This window comes from Perca fluviatilis, chromosome 4 (genome assembly GCF_010015445.1).
Source record: "Perca fluviatilis chromosome 4, GENO_Pfluv_1.0, whole genome shotgun sequence".
NCBI lineage: Eukaryota > Metazoa > Chordata > Actinopteri > Perciformes > Percidae > Perca > Perca fluviatilis.
The window spans coordinates 16,723,814-16,742,023 of NC_053115.1; the positions used below are offsets into that span (position 1 = coordinate 16,723,814).

Here is an 18,210-nt window from a genome sequence, read left to right on the forward strand (position 1 = left end):
AATACAGGTAATTGGGGTCTAAAAAAATCAGACACCTCTATAGATGTTAGTGCATTTTATATGTTATATTTTATAACAGCCAATCTCTTACCTATTGTCAGTGGAGCAGTTTGATTCTCTAGTAATGTTATAGGTGCCTCTAATTTTAACAAATAATACTAGTGTTTTAAATAATACTACTTGTGCAAAGATACAGACCTGACTGCTTTAGGGCAAATGTGAGTTTCCCCTTTAACATGGTGGAAATTAGGACCCAGGGAATACTGGACTTTGGAAGGGGGACAGTGGAGTGTGTGTCTATTTGAAAAAAGAAAAAACAACAATCACATACAATACAATGTGTGACAGTCACTGCCATACACAGCACAGGACAGGAATGAGAGTGTTACTGGAGGAGGGGTGAGGAGAGAGCGGAAGCATCATTTACTAGCAAAATTCATCATGGAATCAGTGATCTACGTCTTTACATATGTGACAAGTCTGGACCTCTGAAGCGTCTCTACAGAAAAAGTAAACCTCAGACACGGAGTTAACTGGACTGAAGACATGGATTTTTAGTTGGAGGACTGACTATTTTTCTTTTTGGAAAAAATAAATACAAATAAAGCTGGTTTGGGCCTACTGTCTCTAAACATATGGGATTTCAACAGGAGCTTTGTCAAATCAAATACCTGGTTAACCTGTTTGGTCTGAACTGTACCACACAAACACAGAGTGGATCATGGGTAAGTCATTGTATGCATCATCAGTGTTGTTGTTGTTGTTTTTTTATGCTGGATGTGTTAATCTAGAAAGAATTTACTTTCAATCAACAGTGGATCAATAGGTAAAGGTATTGATAGCAGCACACTGTTGCATAATCCAGATAGATCAATGGCAGGATATATATATATATATATATATATATATATATATATATAAAGCACATTTGTAGATAGACTTTTTGGATAAAAACTATTTATTGATTTAATTTCATCAATTTATTTCCAGGAACAGACTGTGACAATGTGTAAAATGGTAAAAAATATTTCTCTGGAAACTGCATGAAGAGTGTGTTCACAGCTTTTAAAGATGTATGCAGGTGAAAGCTTAAACTGTCTTTTAACTTGTCAGTACTCAGAAAGGACGGACTTGCATTTCTCCAATATTAACAGATTTATAACATCATGATTCTATTTTCACATACGTCCAACAAAACTCATGTGCACATAAGCTCTAGTTTACTAAAAGCTGTCCTTTGGTTGTATATGATACCATCTGGTATAGGCCTATCACATCTTTCCTTTTTAATGGATATTAAAAGAGAATTGATGTAATGTCAAACAAACAAACATATCGGACTGCAGTTAGACCTAAAACAACTGGTAGTGAACAGCTCTGACTACTGAGGTGTGTCATTGCTTAATGTCCTCACAACTCTTATCGTCAGTGTAGAATGGCCCTCAAGGGGGCTAATACTGATTTCATGTACAGTAAACAAGGCTAGTCATTGCTGTATTTTACTGTAAACGGTTTTTACATGTGTTTACATTTAAAACATGTAGGCAACTGTTTACATATTTTCAATCAGAAATCAGCTGAAATTTGATAGCAATACATTTTCAATTAATAATTAACATGATATTAAATAATCAGACCATGTCCTGCATTAGAATTCAACTATATTAAGCTATTACTACATTTTATATGGACTTTTTTTTTTTTTACAATGTTTTATTCATTTTTCATTGCAATTACAATTTTCAACAACATTTTCTCATACACCCCCAATTTGCCTTTCAATATATGTCTCTTTATGGACATACATTGCACCATTTTCTTGATCCAAGCACCAATTGTAGATGCCTCCATTTTCTTCCAGATGAGAGCTATAGTCCTTTTTGCCTGTAGTATAGCTAAATCAATACATTTATATTCTTGGGGTTTCAGATTCAGATTTGTTGGATACAGGTGCGACAAAATCATCTTAGGGTCAAGTGGAATGTTCACAGACAAGATGAACATAGTTTTATTGATCACCTCCAGAATGTTTTAATTTTGTCACACTCCCAGACACAGTGCATAAATGTCCATATAGCCTCATTGCATTTAAAACAAAGGTCTGTTATATTAATGTTGCATTTATGTTCATTATTACTTCATAGTTTGTTGGTGATATAGATTCTAAGTGAGGTGTTATTTTGATGCCCAAATATGTAAAATTAGATGAGAGCTTTAAAGTTAATAAATATTGGTTTATATATTTCATTTTCGTTAAGCAGCATTAGGGATGATTTTGAAGCATTTACTTTATATCCGGAGATACTACCAAACAAGCCAATTAGATTTAACAGTGCTGGTATGGATGTGTTTAATAGTTTTAAGAATACAATTACGTCGTGAGCAAAAAGAGCTATTCTATGATCTCTGTTGCCAATTGTAATCCCCTGTATTTGCCTACTAGATCTAATGGCTATTGCTAGTGGTTCAATTACTAGTATGAACAGAAGAAGTGATAGAGGTGAACCTTGCTGGCAACCTCTTGTAATATTGAAGGGCTGAGACACCACTTTATTTGTCAGTACCTCAGTTATAGTGTTGAGATGTAATAGTTTGATCCAGTTAAGGAACGTATTTCCAAAACCAAATCGAGCTATAACGTCAAAGATATAAGTCCACTTAACCCTATCGAAGAGCCGTGTCTGTTTCTCCTTTTTGGCAGTACAGTACATTGAGAACTCGTCTTACATTATGAAATCCTTGTTTTCCCTTTACAAATCCTTTTCGGTCATCCCCCACCCACAATACTTTGAAGCACACCCTCTAGCCTTCACCAAAATTTTACTGAGGATTTTTGTATCAGTGTTTGTTTATTAAACTTATAGGTCACATATTTTCACATTTAGTGTTAGGTTTTCCTGGTTTTGGAAGCAGGATGATTAAGGCCTCTCTCATCGAGGCTGAGAGGTAGCCATTGTTGTAGGATTCTAGATACAGCTCATAAAGCGGAGTTACCAATTTATCTTTAAAGTATTTACTATATACAAGTCAATTGGGAGGCCATCTGGCCCTGCTGCTTTGCCTTTATTGCACCTAGAGCTTATAATATATCAACCATGCTTAATTGTTTATCCAGTCCTTTTTTTACTTTCCTCAGAGATTTGGGGGATATTGAGTTTGTTTAAAAATTCAGTCTGGACATCCGCATTAGTAATATAATGTGATTTGTAGAGATTTTCATAAACATTTTTAACAGCTGTATTAATTTCCAGCGGGTCAACAATATTATTTACATTTGCAATAAAATATATTGCCCTTTTGGTTTCCTGTTGTTCACTCTGCCGACATTGGTTTTTAAATGGATAGATAAAACGCACCGAAAATGTCTAAACTGCCTTACAATTGTTTATAAATAACTATTTTTTTGTCTTCTCAACACAGGACATCCGCTTATGAAGACATCCGAGATACAAATGGAGGTTGTGAATGAATAATGGCAGACAAGACTAGTCCCATGTTAGCCTCTGTGCCAAATCACTCAGTGACCAATGCCACCACTGCCCTATGGGAGCCCAATCCTACGGTTCCTGCCAATGTGGGTGTTGTCACAAGCTCCCAGTCACAGATCAAAGACCTTTTTGGGTTGTTCTGCATGGTGACCCTTAACCTCATTGCTTTGTTGGCCAATACTGGTGTGATGGTGGCCATTGCCCGTGCTCCTCACCTGAAGAGGTTTGCTTTTGTGTGTCACCTTTGTGCAGTAGACCTGTTGTGTGCCATCCTTCTCATGCCTTTGGGTATAATATCCAGCTCAGCGTTCTTTGGAACTGTGGTGTTTACTGTTCTGGAGTGTCAGGTTTACATCTTTCTCAATGTTTTCCTCATCTGTCTCTCCATTCTCACCATCACAGCCATCAGTGTGGAGCGTTACTTCTATATCGTACACCCAATGCGTTATGAAGTCAAGATGACCATCAACCTCGCTATTGGTGTCATGCTAATAATCTGGGTTAAGTCAGTCCTCTTAGCTTTGGTCACGCTGTTTGGATGGCCAGCTTATGGACATCAGAGCTCTATTGCTGCAGCTCACTGCTCTCTCCACGCAAGCCACAGTCGTCTAAGAAGTGTATTTGCTGTGCTATTCAGTGTGGTTTGTTTCCTAGTTCCTACAGTGGTTATCTTTGCTGTTTACTCTGCCGTGTACAAGGTAGCACGTTCTGCAGCCCTGCAGCAAGTCCCTGCTGTGCCAACTTGGGCAAACACAAGCCCTGCTAAGGATCGCTCAGACTCCATCAACAGCCAGACCACCATGATCACTACCACTCGTACTCTGCCCCAAAGACTATCTCCAGAGAGGGCATTCAGTGGAGGAAAGGCTGCCCTTACTTTGGTATTCATTGTAGGTCAGTTCTTTGTTTGTTGGTTGCCCTACTTCATCTTCCACCTGCAAATGTCTCTGACTGGCTCCATGCACAGCCCCGGGGACTTAGAGGAGGCAGTCACTTGGCTGGCCTACTCCTCCTTCGCTGTTAACCCATTCTTCTACGGCCTGTTGAACAGGCAGATCAGAGAAGAGCTGGTAAAGTTTCGGCGCTGCTGCTTGACCCAGCCAGCGGAGTTTGGAACATCCAGCCACGAGGGCTCCTTTCAGGAGAACTTCCTCCAGTTCATCCAGAGAACCAGTAGCACAGCTGAAACCACATCCAGCTGTGCCAACTCCCGTCCCAGAAACACTATGGACCAGGGGATAAAAATCCCTGGACAAATACCTGAGGAGCACACTTAGACATTGACCAACATGAGTTATGGGCCATGGTGCTAATATAAAAGCCAGATCAGTTTTTTTTGTGGGCAAGCCATTTTCTTAACGGATCTCATTTTAAGTCTATCCTAAAACTATACTTACATGCCGATATGTACATTGAAATGATTATTGGTCACTGTACTCCTCCCGTCTGCCAATACTGGCCATGACTGTGGATTTGGTCCCCCACAATCTATATGGTGTGAAGGGATCTCTTTATAGCCAGTATGGACAGGAGGAAACATTACAGCAACCAATAATCCTTTCAATGCACATATGGACAATTCAGTTTTGTTTTAAGATAGACGTCAACAAATGTGATACTATCCTTAAAATACATGTCATTTTAGGTCCAGGTGCTATGGTTGGCATAGAATATAGTGATACATGTCCCTGTTTGCAGATTTTCCATTCATATTACAATTGGCCTGATTTCAATGATTTTTGTTGAAATGTTTTATCTTTATAAATATGAAAATCTGGAGTGTAACTGCAAAAACAAGGTCATAATTAGATGAATATTTAAATGTTTCATTGTATTTAATTAGGAGCAATTTGCATTCCATATAAACATGAGTTGGTTCCACTGTATCCTTTTTTTATGTCGATAACAATATGTATATACAAATGTTGGTGGAGTCTGTTGAATTTAGTAAAAGTATTGGATGTAAATGTTGCCAAGCAATGGTATAACTAACACTGTGGCCTTTGTAGCGTGACAACCTCTCATGAATCTGAGGAACAATACCCCAGAGTTCCTGTGTGCAACAGATATGCTGATAGATGGCAAATGTCATCTGCCTCTGTTGTCATGGAAATTTAGTGAGCCTGTGAATGACATAACAATGAGCACCTTTAGGCTGGATGTATGCTTTAGCTTTAAATCCCGACTGCAGTCTACTATTTCTGGCTCGTGCCTGCTTTTCACATGCAAACTGATTACATGAGGCCTACAAATTCAGATAGAGGCTCATTAACATGTGGATAGAGGCTGAAAGTAAGGTAGCACAAATCCTTGTGAATATGGACTGCTGTACTGTAATAGTGACATGGGTATGGTGAGGCAGGAGATAGTGAATTTACATTGGAAATCACTACTGGACACTGATAATGCTCTGAGAGTGGTAACAAAGTGCTGTTTTATGGCCTCTGCTGTTTGTATTAGTCTTTTACAAACAGCAGTCATGCCGAATAAGAAAGAATAGTGTGGTTAAAGCAAATAACGGCAAACACCATTTTGCAGGTTGTCACTTACTGGGATATACACCACTCTTACAGACCTACTGCGCTTGTGTACTTAATACTTTGAGGTAAATACTGCAATAGCTTTCTTACCAAGAGGATATGTGTACATAAACACTCACAGACAGCACAGGAACATGCTGTGAGACTTTTTTTATCAATACATTTGTACTATGTGTCCGTTTCTGTCTTTGTCTTCTCTCGTGTAATTTTCTCCTCATAAATGTCTAGCCATTAAACAATGAGATCAGCAGGGCACATTTTACATTATTTATTCAGTATCTCAGAATTCAGGCCTCGAGAGCTGCTGACAACATAACGTAAAGAAATCTACAATGTGCTTCCTGAGATTTGGATTTCATGGACCCTCGTGATAATACAAAGATAAACAAGGTTAGAACAAAACATCAACTGGATCTAGATACAGCATTTGTTAAACCAAACATCAAAGAATCCAAATTAGGACACAATCTGGGCGGCCATCAGATCTCTTCTTGTGACCTGTCTGAAGGACTTTTGAATCACTATCCATCCCATTGCTATTCACGACATTCAGAGCTCTGCATTTTCAACCTGAGGTCAGACATTATTGTTTAACTACAACAGATTATAAACATGAGCATGTTCTTCCAGAAACATCTGGTATGACAGGTTTGACTGCCGGAGCTCAGCACTTTGATTTCTCTTAGCAAATATCATCAAGTTGCAGGTAGAAAATTGTGTTTCGTTTTTGTCTTGTATCATTTTTCAATGGTGCCTGTTACTTTCAAGAAAAGATTTGCCCATATGGACATCCTTTACACCGTCTCAGTATCAAAATTAAATCCAGATGTCTAGGACCTGAGTGTGGTTTATACACGGTACGAATCACAGAAGACAGCAGGGGCAAAGATCTCCCACAGAGCCAGAGATGTCTGTAGAGGGTTGTTAGACAAGAATTGTAATCTCAACAGGCGGACTAACGGCAAAGGAAAGAGCATTCACTCCGAAGTCCAAGACAAGCCTAAACTGATGAAAGACAACACAGACAAGACTTGGCAGCACACACATTTTGATGTATCTTGCAGATGGCCAGAAAATAAAAATCCAGTCATCCAAAAATATAGTCAGTAAAAGTCTGCTGTTGTAAGTGTAATCAGGAAAGAGACACAGAGATAAAGGAATATCACATGGAAAAGAAAAGGGAGAAATAATGTAGTAAGTACTGTCCTCAGTCTTATTGACAAGCTTATTGGTAATGAACATTACCACTGTCCACTTCATCTGGACCTGTGACCTGCAGACTAAGGATAGATTCCAAGACATCCATGATGGGTGTTTGAAATACTTACTGTGGCTTACCATCCAACCAGGAATTATGACAATTATTATTTGTGACATTTGGAGCCTAACAATATATGGTATTATGCAATACCACAGCACTTTTCATTGTGGCAAATAAAGCTTCACCATCAATACTATCAGTTTAATTTAAGCTGTCACAGTAGTAGGAATGGTATTACCATAAAAAGGTTGTTTAATTTCACCAAACCACCAGTACAAACACTACAACCCAGTGCGTACATTTCAATCAGGAGAGACCTCATTTTGAGTGAACAATTATTTATTGACGTGTGCACAATCAAATGATAAATGATAAGTCTTTAGCGATTAGACCCCATCGCAACATCATCGAATTCCCATCGTGACGTCATCATATTTAAAAGGGTTCGAGAAGCCGTCAGTATGTAGGATACCCCCCTGATGGAGTCCAGACACTGGTGGTGATGTGATGAATGAAGAGGATGCTGAGATCTGGATGAAGGAGAAGAGGAGCGAGCTCTGTTGAGCTCAGACCTGGGAGCTGGAAATGATGAACTGGAGGTGAATGGGGTGGAGGAGGGTCGCAACGAGATGTAAACTAAACCAGTATCTGTTAAAAGATCAGACATAATCACAACACAATATCAAGGGCTCTTCATCGCCATGGTTTCCACATACAACACACACACACACACACACACACACACACAGCATTAATCATCAGCTAATCAGACCACTTTACCGCTGCTGCGTTTGTGAACCAAGCACTTTGATACTATTATGGAAGCACTGAAAGAAAATGAGCTATTTGACCATGTGTGAGTGGAAAATGCAGCAAATGCAGCGTATTTAACCATCAGTGATAAACAATCAGGATTTTTTTTTACAGCTAATTTAACCATCAGTGATTATCAATGAGGATTTAAAAATATGAGCTGATTTAACCATCAGTGATAAACAATGATTTTTATTAAACTACTAAGACAAACCATGGCCAACAGAGTGCGCTATATACCAGTGAATTCTCCTCCCTCCTCTTTGGTTGGACATTTCTGACAAAAAGGCTTCTAGGAATTTTCAACAAACAGTGAGATATGTGTTGACTGCTAAAATGTCTGGTCATGTTCTTTTCAAAATGTGAATGAACATATTGGAGTCAGATTGCTGCTGATTTGGGATTATTATCTTTTGCACATTCCATTATCTTTTTTTTCAAACACTGTACAGCTCTATCATTATAAAAAAATCACTATTTTACATGTTATATATTTTTCATTTTACATTATGGTTCTGGACTTTGGCAGTATTTGTTTATATTTTTATTTTTATTTCTGTAATATGTTTATTGTTATGCACCAAATACCAAGGCAAATTCCTTGAATTGTGAAAACCTAATTAGAAATAAACCTGATTCTTCCTTAGTGTTTAAGCATATTTCAGGTTATTGTTTACATTTTTCCTACTGTTTTGGTTTTCTCTCACGGCTCTTATAGTGTCGTTTTTGCAGGCAGCTGTTTTCAAGTAAAAAGCACTAAAAACCCACTGTACACCTGCTCAGCACCATATGGCACACAGACAAAGTTAGCTATCTATTGAAGATAGTGGAGCATTTAGCAGTTTCAAACCCAGATATTTCACTCAGGAGTTGGTGAAGAGCAAAACAGAGCTAAAAGGAGAGTGGATATTGCATTTATATTCATTAGGTGGACAGAAACACAATGAATGCTAATGCTAATGTAGCTCTGTATCTGCTGGATGTGTAAATGATAATACTTTATGTAAGTGATCTGTCCAAATGGTTATGGGACCAAAAAACCGTTAACACAGATTCAAATATTTATCATATTCCTAAAAACCTTTAATAACCTAAATGTATGAAGTGGTTGAAGTGCAGAGAACTCTTTGTTCTTAATCGATCAACTCTGCCTTCATGATGAGAGGACTGTATAACCACGACATTGCCAAAGTACCCCCCTAATCATGTTCAGTTCTTCAATATTTAAGGAGGAAATGAAGGCTGATTAGCGAGGACCATAGGCCATTTCTCATGCAGGTCTAAATTAGACTTTCCATGTAGTGTGTCATATGGAAAATATCACTAAAGACTTTAAAAGCCAATAAAGGCATTCCTCAACAAAGAGCAAGGCAGTCAGAAGTCCACTATGTTCCACCTGGGTGTCAGCGACAAGCAGTTAAAGTGGTAAGTCATCCTTCTGCTACGCCCTGCTCAGCCTCCATATTTCCAATGACATGTCCACAGCGGCCAACAGATCCGAGACACAGCTCAGCTAAGTGGAAATGGAGGACCAGAGATTAAAAGACAAGAGACCAGCAATCGAATTTATGGAAGTCAAAGTGGACATACAATCTGAAGATCTGAATTCCAAACACAGTGAGACAAGGCTTCTGATTCACGACAGGGATCCCAAAAGAGTCAACAAGAGTCTTAAGGTAAAGAGTGTGCACCGCCACAGGGGTTTAATCAACAAAAAACACACACACACAGCATAGGCCACAAGCTGTGGTATTTCTGTCTAGAGAAACAAAGAACTTGACAGGTCAGTAAAATAAACAAACCCACTGTACTGTACATGCTGTGCATACCACTCCTCCCGTATATGTTAACCAACATTACACTAATTATGCAAAGCTGAACTGAAACAGAAATCTATGTTTGGTTTAAGTGATAAATAGATTTTTGATTAAATTGATGAGTCATGAGGATGATAAATGCAATATGGAAAGAAAAGCTTTTTGTTACAGTAAGTAAAAAAATTTACCTAGTCCAATGGCTTTCATTTTTGTTCTCAGGTTATATAAGACTACCAACTTAATGTGGTGAATATCAACATGCTGCACAATCACCACCTCAAGTGGATATGATCGTACACACAGTTCCATTTTTTGCCCCATGGCTATAAGATCACTGCAAAGTACAAGTGATGAAAAAATGTGTGCAATTAAAATGGCTTAGTGTAATACATTTGCAAGCATTACCCATCAGTCTGCATGGTAAGATTTATGCCTACATATCTAAGCCCAAGTTCTCAGTTTTATATGTTGCACGCTTAAGAAAGATTGTCCCTAGAAATCACTCACATTGCCTCTGTGTGTGTCTTGAGGTCACGTTTGAGGATGTGATTGCAGAGCCTCCCTCGGTGCGGAGCTTTGATAAAGTGTGGTTGTGGAGTCACGCCCTGTTTGAGGTGTCCAGACTGTGGATCTACCGCCTCATCTCCCTTCTTCTGGCAGTGCCGGTCTCACTGGCAGCAGGGATCCTCTTCGCTGTGCTCAGCTGCCTTCACATCTGGTAGGACTGTTGTCACACTGGGATGAGATAGACTTATAGGCATGGGTGAACTGGTAAATGCTTTTCTGGTAAATAAGGATCATTTAGTAGGTAGATGATGAAAATGGTAACTCTACCTTCACCCTTCTACAGTTTTTTTCTTCTTTTTTTCTTTTTAGGAGTGTAGAATTATTTCTATGTTTTATCAGTAAGATGAGCTCATGTGTTGTCCACACTGTATCTCTCCAGGTTAATCATGCCCTGCGTGCAGCTGCTTCTCATCAACATGCACTGGGTTCAGACTGTGTGGGGCAGCATACTGAACATTCTCATCAGCCCCTTCTTTACCAGTATTGGAAAGTGCTGTCGTCGAATCACCATCCATCTGGCAAAAGATGAAGACAGATAAAAACAATAAAGTATATAAGTAAATGTTTGGTTAAAACATAGAAAAAAGCAAGTTGCATACTACTAATTCCATACAGGTAAATTACAGGTACAGGTAAATTATAAAATGCATCATAATTGTGTGTGATTATTTTGTATTATTGCTCAATTTGTCCCTTTTGTGATGATATTGATGCATACAGCTAACTCTAAGCCAGGGCCGGAACAAGCATGTGTTGATAGAATATGAGGGGTAAATGGTACTAAAACTATCTAATGCACAGTTACAGAGAAAAATAGAAAGCAAATATGTACAGTATAAACCGTTGCAATTAAATCACAAAAGTATCTACTGTACCTATAAACCCAGAGATTCTGGCGTGTAAAGCAAAACAGACCAACAAGCATTGAAAGCTCTGGATGAACAAGTGTGTATATGTAAGAAAGGCTAATTTATCACATTAATAATATTAATATGGATGTCATAGCATCGTAGTTGAATGAAATCACATTAATTAATTTCAATAAATGATTTGTCTTTCTTTGATTGTAATATACTATTCTGTTTTGTATGGAGATAAGGTGGACATAATCTGAATTTTTGTTAGAATTCAGTTAAAATATTACAGAGGCCTAAAACATTATTTTGTTTTAGTGTACTGGTTTATTAGTATGAACTTAAATAATATAAAGGTGAAGTACACTGTGCAACTAGTAACAGGTCTACCAATAACTCACTGGAGTCTAGTCACCAAGCTAGGTTAGAGAATATCTTTATTTACAGCAGGACCTTTCAAAGACAAACAAAGTGCTCCACTGGGTTAAGATAAAATGTTAAAGGGCAAGAAAACAATGCTTTCTCTTAGTGAAGTATTCACATTACTTTAATTCTGACGAATGGCAAGCATAATATTGGCTGTCAATAATATTTGGCCATTCAAACAGGAAATAGTTCAACACTTTGCTGCCAAGAGTTAGATGAGAAGATCAAACCACTCATGTTTGTACAGTGAATATGACACTACAGCCAGCAGTGAGTTAGCTTGGTTTAGCATTAAGACTGTGAATAGGGAAAAACAGGTTTTACAAGGTTTTTTTTGCGCGGGACTATTTCTTGGCTTGGCACATCCTGGAGTCTTGTCTTGTGAGGTTGCCAGGCAACCAGTGGAGACTCCAGGAAGTCACCGCACACAGCCAATACACGACCTTCCGTAAAACTATAACTTTTTACATATATATATTTTTTATTAAATGGATTAAACAAACAAGATATATTGTGTTAATTACAGTAAGCTAACCGGCTGCAACATGAGAGTAGTATCAATTTTCTCAACTAACTCTTGCCAAGAAGGCAACAAAGTGTCTTTCCCAAAATGTGGAACAATTTCTTACATTTTCTGATTTTTAGAGGTTAAACCAGGACAACACAAGGCTTTAATGACACAATTAAAGATCCAGTTACAACTTGCTGCTCTCAGGAATCAAAGTATGTAAGAATATTACTTTAAAATGTATAGTAAAAAAAATAATAAAAAGCATTTTGTATGGGTCAAGTAACACACCTAGCACTGTTTACTAAACTAACTTGAGTTACGGATACCCACTCTTACCATTACATTCTATATGGCTATAAATATAGGTCTGAGATCCCAGTATGTCCCGTCTACATTAAATGAAAGACAGGAGCCAGTGCAGTCTCAGCTGATTGCATTGACACCCATAGAGGCAGAGGTATGTCCACTCTGACTCTCTACTGAGCTATTTCTGTCCCTCTGCCTCCATTCCTAACTAGCCTCTACACTCTCCATTGCCACGCCAAGAATACTCCTCTAATTGGGTTGGCTCTCGATCACATGCACTCGGATCCCATTCCACCCCTCCCTCCTCGTCCCTGTCTCTACCACCAGGGAGACAGAGCAAAAAAATGCCAATCCATGCTCCCGAGTCACTCTTCCTGTACTGTTCTTACACCCCACTGATTGAGATAAATAGACACAGAGAGCTAGGGGTGCTGTAAGACCTGGTACCAGTTTTATAGACACCTACTCATCTTCCCCCTCTTTTTGGCAGCACCACGCTGTATGAGTTTGTTTATGCGACCTGCCTGCTGATATAGAAAGCTATGACTGATAGCAACAACTGCACAGCTTAAGGAAGACTGAATCAGAGTTTATATTGGGAGACTATTAGATTTTATGCATTGCTAAAATCAAAAATATCAGAAATAAGAGACTCAGGATCCGCCTTGTGTGATCTCTCTCTATTGTGCAAGACTTTGAAACATTTAAATTACTTAACCACTTTGTTGTTATGATTGTGATTATGAAAGCATACACGTTCATTAGAATATAATTATATATATTTAAATGTCTCTCCTTCCGAGTCCCAACAAACGAAATTACATTTTCTCTAATGTCCACTCAACTGCAAAGAAACATTACCATTTGCAAATATATTTAGCATGCAATATAGTTAAATCTCTCCTAACAAGTCCTCCAAATATGTCTGAAAACTCTGATTATTACATTTCTCAGTGCAGCACAGTATTACTACTCTACAGAGTGTTTGTCAGCTGTAGGGTTACAATGACAGGTACAGTCGGGTTTCTTAAACTGGCATAATGTCAACAAATAAGGTGACATCTACTAATTACCCCAGCACCTGACTTACAGTATCAAGCATGATGAAGGTGATAAGTTGATGAATTCGGCCTCATGAAAGTGTCTGAATCATATTCCTCCTTCTGAATGATAAATTATAGCAATAGTGTGAATCTACATTAACAGTACATCGTACGGTAATCCTTGTACTAATGGTGACATTGAGTATAATTTCTGTTTTGCAATTTAGCTTTAAACACAAACAAAAATGTTTTCTTTTCCAAATAAAGTTCAGCATTAGGACGCAAAACACTGTGTCCCAACTGAAGCCAGAGCAGGAGGGTGTGTTTGTGCTTACTGCCTGACTCTGTGGTGGAAGTTCGTGCCACTGTGTAAACTCTGCCCAGTTCGCCCCACAACCCTATGTGAAATGTGACACAACGCTGGGTTCTCCTTTAAGGCATGCCTTTTCTGTCTGTGTGCATTACATTGTGTGTGTGTGTGTGTGTGTGTGTGTGTGTACACTGCCTGTGTGTGTGTGTGTGTGTGTGTGTGTGTGTGTGTGTGTGTGTGTGTGTGTGTGTGTGTGTGTGTGTGTGTGTGTGTGTGTGTGTGTGTGTGTGTGTATACACTGCCTGTGTGTGTGTTTGGGTGCCTATGTGTGTGCAGGGCGGGGGTCAGGCCTCCATTTTTACCAGGAGGTCTGCAGCAGCTGTCCACTGGCATGCAAGAGGGAGCGCCACAGTGGTGATACAGGGGTTCAGAAGTGAACCGAGGCAGCTCCGTGCAGATTGATCCAGGAAGATTTACTCTCACCATCTTCGGCCCGTCAAGGACCTGCAGCCCTATCATGGCGGATCAGTACCAGTACAACACCAACACCAATGAGGAGAAGATTGTGAAGGATAGCCACACCAAGGAGATTGATTTAATTAACAGAGATCCCAAGCAGATCAATGAGGACGTGGTGAAGGTTTGTGCAGCATGGAGACAACACCCTGTCACAGAGAGGATTAAGAACATAACCCCTGCCTTGGCATGTGTGGAAGCATATAGGCAGCAAATGAATAAAGTGGTTAGCAGGAACAAAGACAGGAGTACAGGTTATGATACTGTCTGGAAAATCCTTAAATAGAACAAGAGCTATTCCTGTTGCCTGTGCAGAGCCCAAAGTTTATTTTGGGAATGGGGTAGAAGAGCGTGAAACTGATACAGTATGCACTATGTATGCCGTGATTTATTTAGGCTTGACTACTGTTTATCCTGTGATTGTTGCCATGTTATCGCCACAAAGTATTTTCTGTTAGGACAGGACTGAATATACATTTAGATTATATTTTGTCTGACTGGAAGGGGTTTATGTAAACATGGTCAATGAAGACGGTTTATTACAAGATATGAGTAAAGCATATGTTTAGTGTCTGCATGGCTCAGGTTGGAATGATTTACATGTCTACTGACGTCAGTTTTAAACTGAAAGGTTTGTTAACCTTAATCCCAATAGTCTGGTCAAGGAGTTACAGTGAGTTATAGTTTAGCGTTTATATTTCTTATTTATGCAGTCATTTTCTGCTAACTTAACTTTTTTTCCCCTACCTTTAAAATAAAATAATATCGATTAAAAAACTTTCTCTCGCAGGGAATCTTATCTCCTGAGTAATCACATGTACCAGCTTTGGGTGTCCGTCTATTGTTTCTAAAGAACACTGGTTGTTTTTTTGCTGAATTTGACACCAACAATCCCTCTAGGGGCTAAAAGAGGCCAGACCTTGCAGAGAAAATATAAAACAGTGCATGTCCAGCCATTCATTCAGAGGATGATCTCAGGCTGCTGTCTCTACGGGAAATGGACAGTGACTTTGTTACTGATCGTATCCAGTGGTCTGGAAGAAAAGAGAAGGCTTTAGATGTGCAGTGCATCTGTCTTTCATGATTAAGTTAATCAGCAATTTCTCAGTCTCAGCTTAGAATGTGACAGTGCTTTTCCAAAGGACCAGGTGACACATACTGAAAACTGAAAACAGATTACCGTTAGACCATTGCACAGTTGCTCTAATGCATTTTACATGAGGTGAAACTTGGTTACTAAGAAATATGTTGGAATAGAACTTTTACAATGATTTGGACCTAGCATTAAAAGCCACTCCATAACTGTTATTAATTTTGACTGTATGCCACAGCATTACATTTTTTTCCTATGATGTTACAACACTTAAGCTAATTGGTTTCTCTGCATGAATTTGACCCTAACATTCTGCAGCTTTTACAAGCTTAATCTTTACACTTATTATTGGCATGTGCATAACAGTGGTGTGCATTTAGGGATGTGAGGAAATAAAAGCCTCTTTTAAATTTCCTTAGGTGGACTTTGAGGATGTCATTGCAGAGCCTGATGGTACACACAGTCTGGATGGGGTGTGGAAACTCAGCTACACCACCTTTACTGTGTCCAAGTACTGGTGCTACCGCATCTTGTCTGCTGTCTTCGGTATCCCTGTTGCTCTGCTGTGGGGCTTCCTGTTCGCATGCATCTCCTTCTGCCACATCTGGGCCGTGGTTCCCTGCATCAAGAGCTGTCTGATTGAGTCGCAGTGCATCAGCCGCATCTACTCTCTCTGCATCCAGACCTTCTGTGATCCCTTCTTTGAAGCCCTGGGCAAGATCTTCAGCAGTGTGCGTGTTGCACTGCGCAAAGAAGTCTAAGAACTCACACAGTAGTGTTTATAGTATGATCGGATGAAGTGTGGTATCTTTTTATACACCAGAAGATCAGTCCTGGCATCTTGCTTACTCCCTGATACTCCTCCTCCACCCTTCATAATATGCTGTTCCCCGCCCACCCATCCTCAAGCTCTCAGCACTGAGTCCTGACATGCCCGGTGTGCCACCAGAAGCTCCGTGACAGCTGCAGCAGGCAGCGTGGTTCTGTGACAGCTCTGGCACTCCTGGAGGGCTCAGTGCTCCTCACTGAGTGAGAAGAGGGCCGCTTGCAATGAGGAAGATGTGTCTGCCCTCATTTATTTGTATCACAGAAGCTACTCATTCTCAACAAATGAAATGACCTCCCCACAATTGCTGCACCTGTGGACAATGCTGCCTGTATGCATTACATTTGGCCATTTTTAAAAGTTATATTGATGCTGTATATTGCTGTGTCTGGTATTATTTAACTTTATATTGTTTTAATTGGATTTGACAATCATGTATGTAACCTTATTTTAAAAATTCTAACAAAACGAATTGAATGGAACATTTTTTTCTCTACATATTTATTTGGTAATTAGTGATGACTCCATGGTAACTAACAGATACATTTTCTGTTTGGAACCAACCATGCAGATAATCTACTTCCTTTTATCAAAGTGTGATGAGTGGAATATTAAACCTACTTACTATTGCACTTTTCAAGTAAGCAAGTATGTGTAAACAAGTATGGACCTACCTACTAATGGAGTAAAGTAAAAACCTCTGTATGAGACCCATCGTAATGTTCCACCGTGTTATTTATATTATTTAGAAAAGTATAATACCTTTGCTGCTATTGTGCACCTGCAGTGAAGAAAATGTAATGACATATACAGTACATGGGGTGAAACTAATTTAAAGACACTTGATGAAACCTTATAATAAGTATATTGCACCACTGGTAAAGTATGTTCTGTGTATTATTTCAATTTATTTGGAGAGGCTTAAGAAATACATTTTTAAAGTTCACCAAACACTTCACCGTGTTTCAGTGATATCTCTTTTGCCAACTTCAGTAGAAATAGTGACCTGGGAGCTGTGACCCACTAGAGGTTGCTGTTGTGTGTGCTTCTCTTTTGTGTGAGATTCATAATTGATGTTTCAGTGTCACCACACCCTTCTTTGTTCATAACCTGTGTTTCTTTCTGGCTGACTCATTCTAGTCCTCTACTGTGCTGGAAAATGCACAGTTAGAATTTATAAAAGCAGAAACAGCACACTGTGTTGAAAGTATTATTTCACTGGTTAATGAACTGCATTAACCAGTGCAATTAAGGAGCAAATTTGCCAGAACCTGTAAAGAGACATTAAATATAAAAATACAACCAAAGTACAGCAAGTTCTCCACAAATACAGTTCTCATGATTTTTGCCTTCTGTAAATGTTTAATTAAACTAGTGCAATTACAAACATAAATAGCCCTCCACACTACTGGCATCTTTAAGAATGTAAAGATTATTCAAAATAGTTAATCATGAAATTCTGAAATACTCTGTTAAGTCTTTAGGGCCAATTGTTGCCTTGAAAAATGTATGTTTCATATAATTTCTCCTGTTATAATATTTTCTATTGGTGCATTGGTTATCCTATGGAATGTCACATTATCAAGGTTATAAGAGAAGTAAACTCCCGCTAAATACTGTATAATTGTAAATATTACTTAGAAATTATAATGTTGGCACATTAATTAATCCTGTAATCAACATAATAATAACATTAAAGCAACACCTGTGCAGTGTACAGTAATGCAGTTAAATATTTCTGCAATAACTAACTAGCTTGTTGAGACTGTGGTTTGAGGTGTTGTGCTTTCAAACTATATCGTAAGTACAGAGTAAAGTGCGCACGACCGAATGTCATAA

At 38.8% G+C, this 18,210-nt stretch overlaps 3 protein-coding genes across 3 annotated transcripts; all 3 read left to right on the forward strand.

The window, feature by feature from the left end:
- Window positions 1-345: 345 nt before the first annotated feature.
- On the forward strand, window positions 346-6,203 carry gpr61l (G protein-coupled receptor 61-like). The gene is made up of 2 exons (XM_039796316.1): window positions 346-725; window positions 3,421-6,203. The coding sequence occupies exon 2, from the start codon at window positions 3,473-3,475 to the stop codon at window positions 4,763-4,765; it is 1,293 nt and encodes a 430-aa protein (XP_039652250.1). The 5' UTR covers window positions 346-725; window positions 3,421-3,472; the 3' UTR covers window positions 4,766-6,203.
- Window positions 6,204-9,572: 3,369 nt separating this feature from the next.
- On the forward strand, window positions 9,573-11,493 carry LOC120557897 (caveolin-2-like). The gene is made up of 3 exons (XM_039798588.1): window positions 9,573-9,778; window positions 10,450-10,637; window positions 10,866-11,493. The coding sequence occupies exons 1-3, from the start codon at window positions 9,626-9,628 to the stop codon at window positions 11,023-11,025; spliced, it is 501 nt and encodes a 166-aa protein (XP_039654522.1). The 5' UTR covers window positions 9,573-9,625; the 3' UTR covers window positions 11,026-11,493.
- A 2,729-nt stretch (window positions 11,494-14,222) lies between these two features.
- cav3 (caveolin 3) lies at window positions 14,223-17,699 on the forward strand. Its single transcript, XM_039798912.1, has 2 exons — window positions 14,223-14,576; window positions 15,965-17,699. The coding sequence occupies exons 1-2, from the start codon at window positions 14,454-14,456 to the stop codon at window positions 16,304-16,306; spliced, it is 465 nt and encodes a 154-aa protein (XP_039654846.1). The 5' UTR covers window positions 14,223-14,453; the 3' UTR covers window positions 16,307-17,699.
- Window positions 17,700-18,210: the final 511 nt, after the last annotated feature.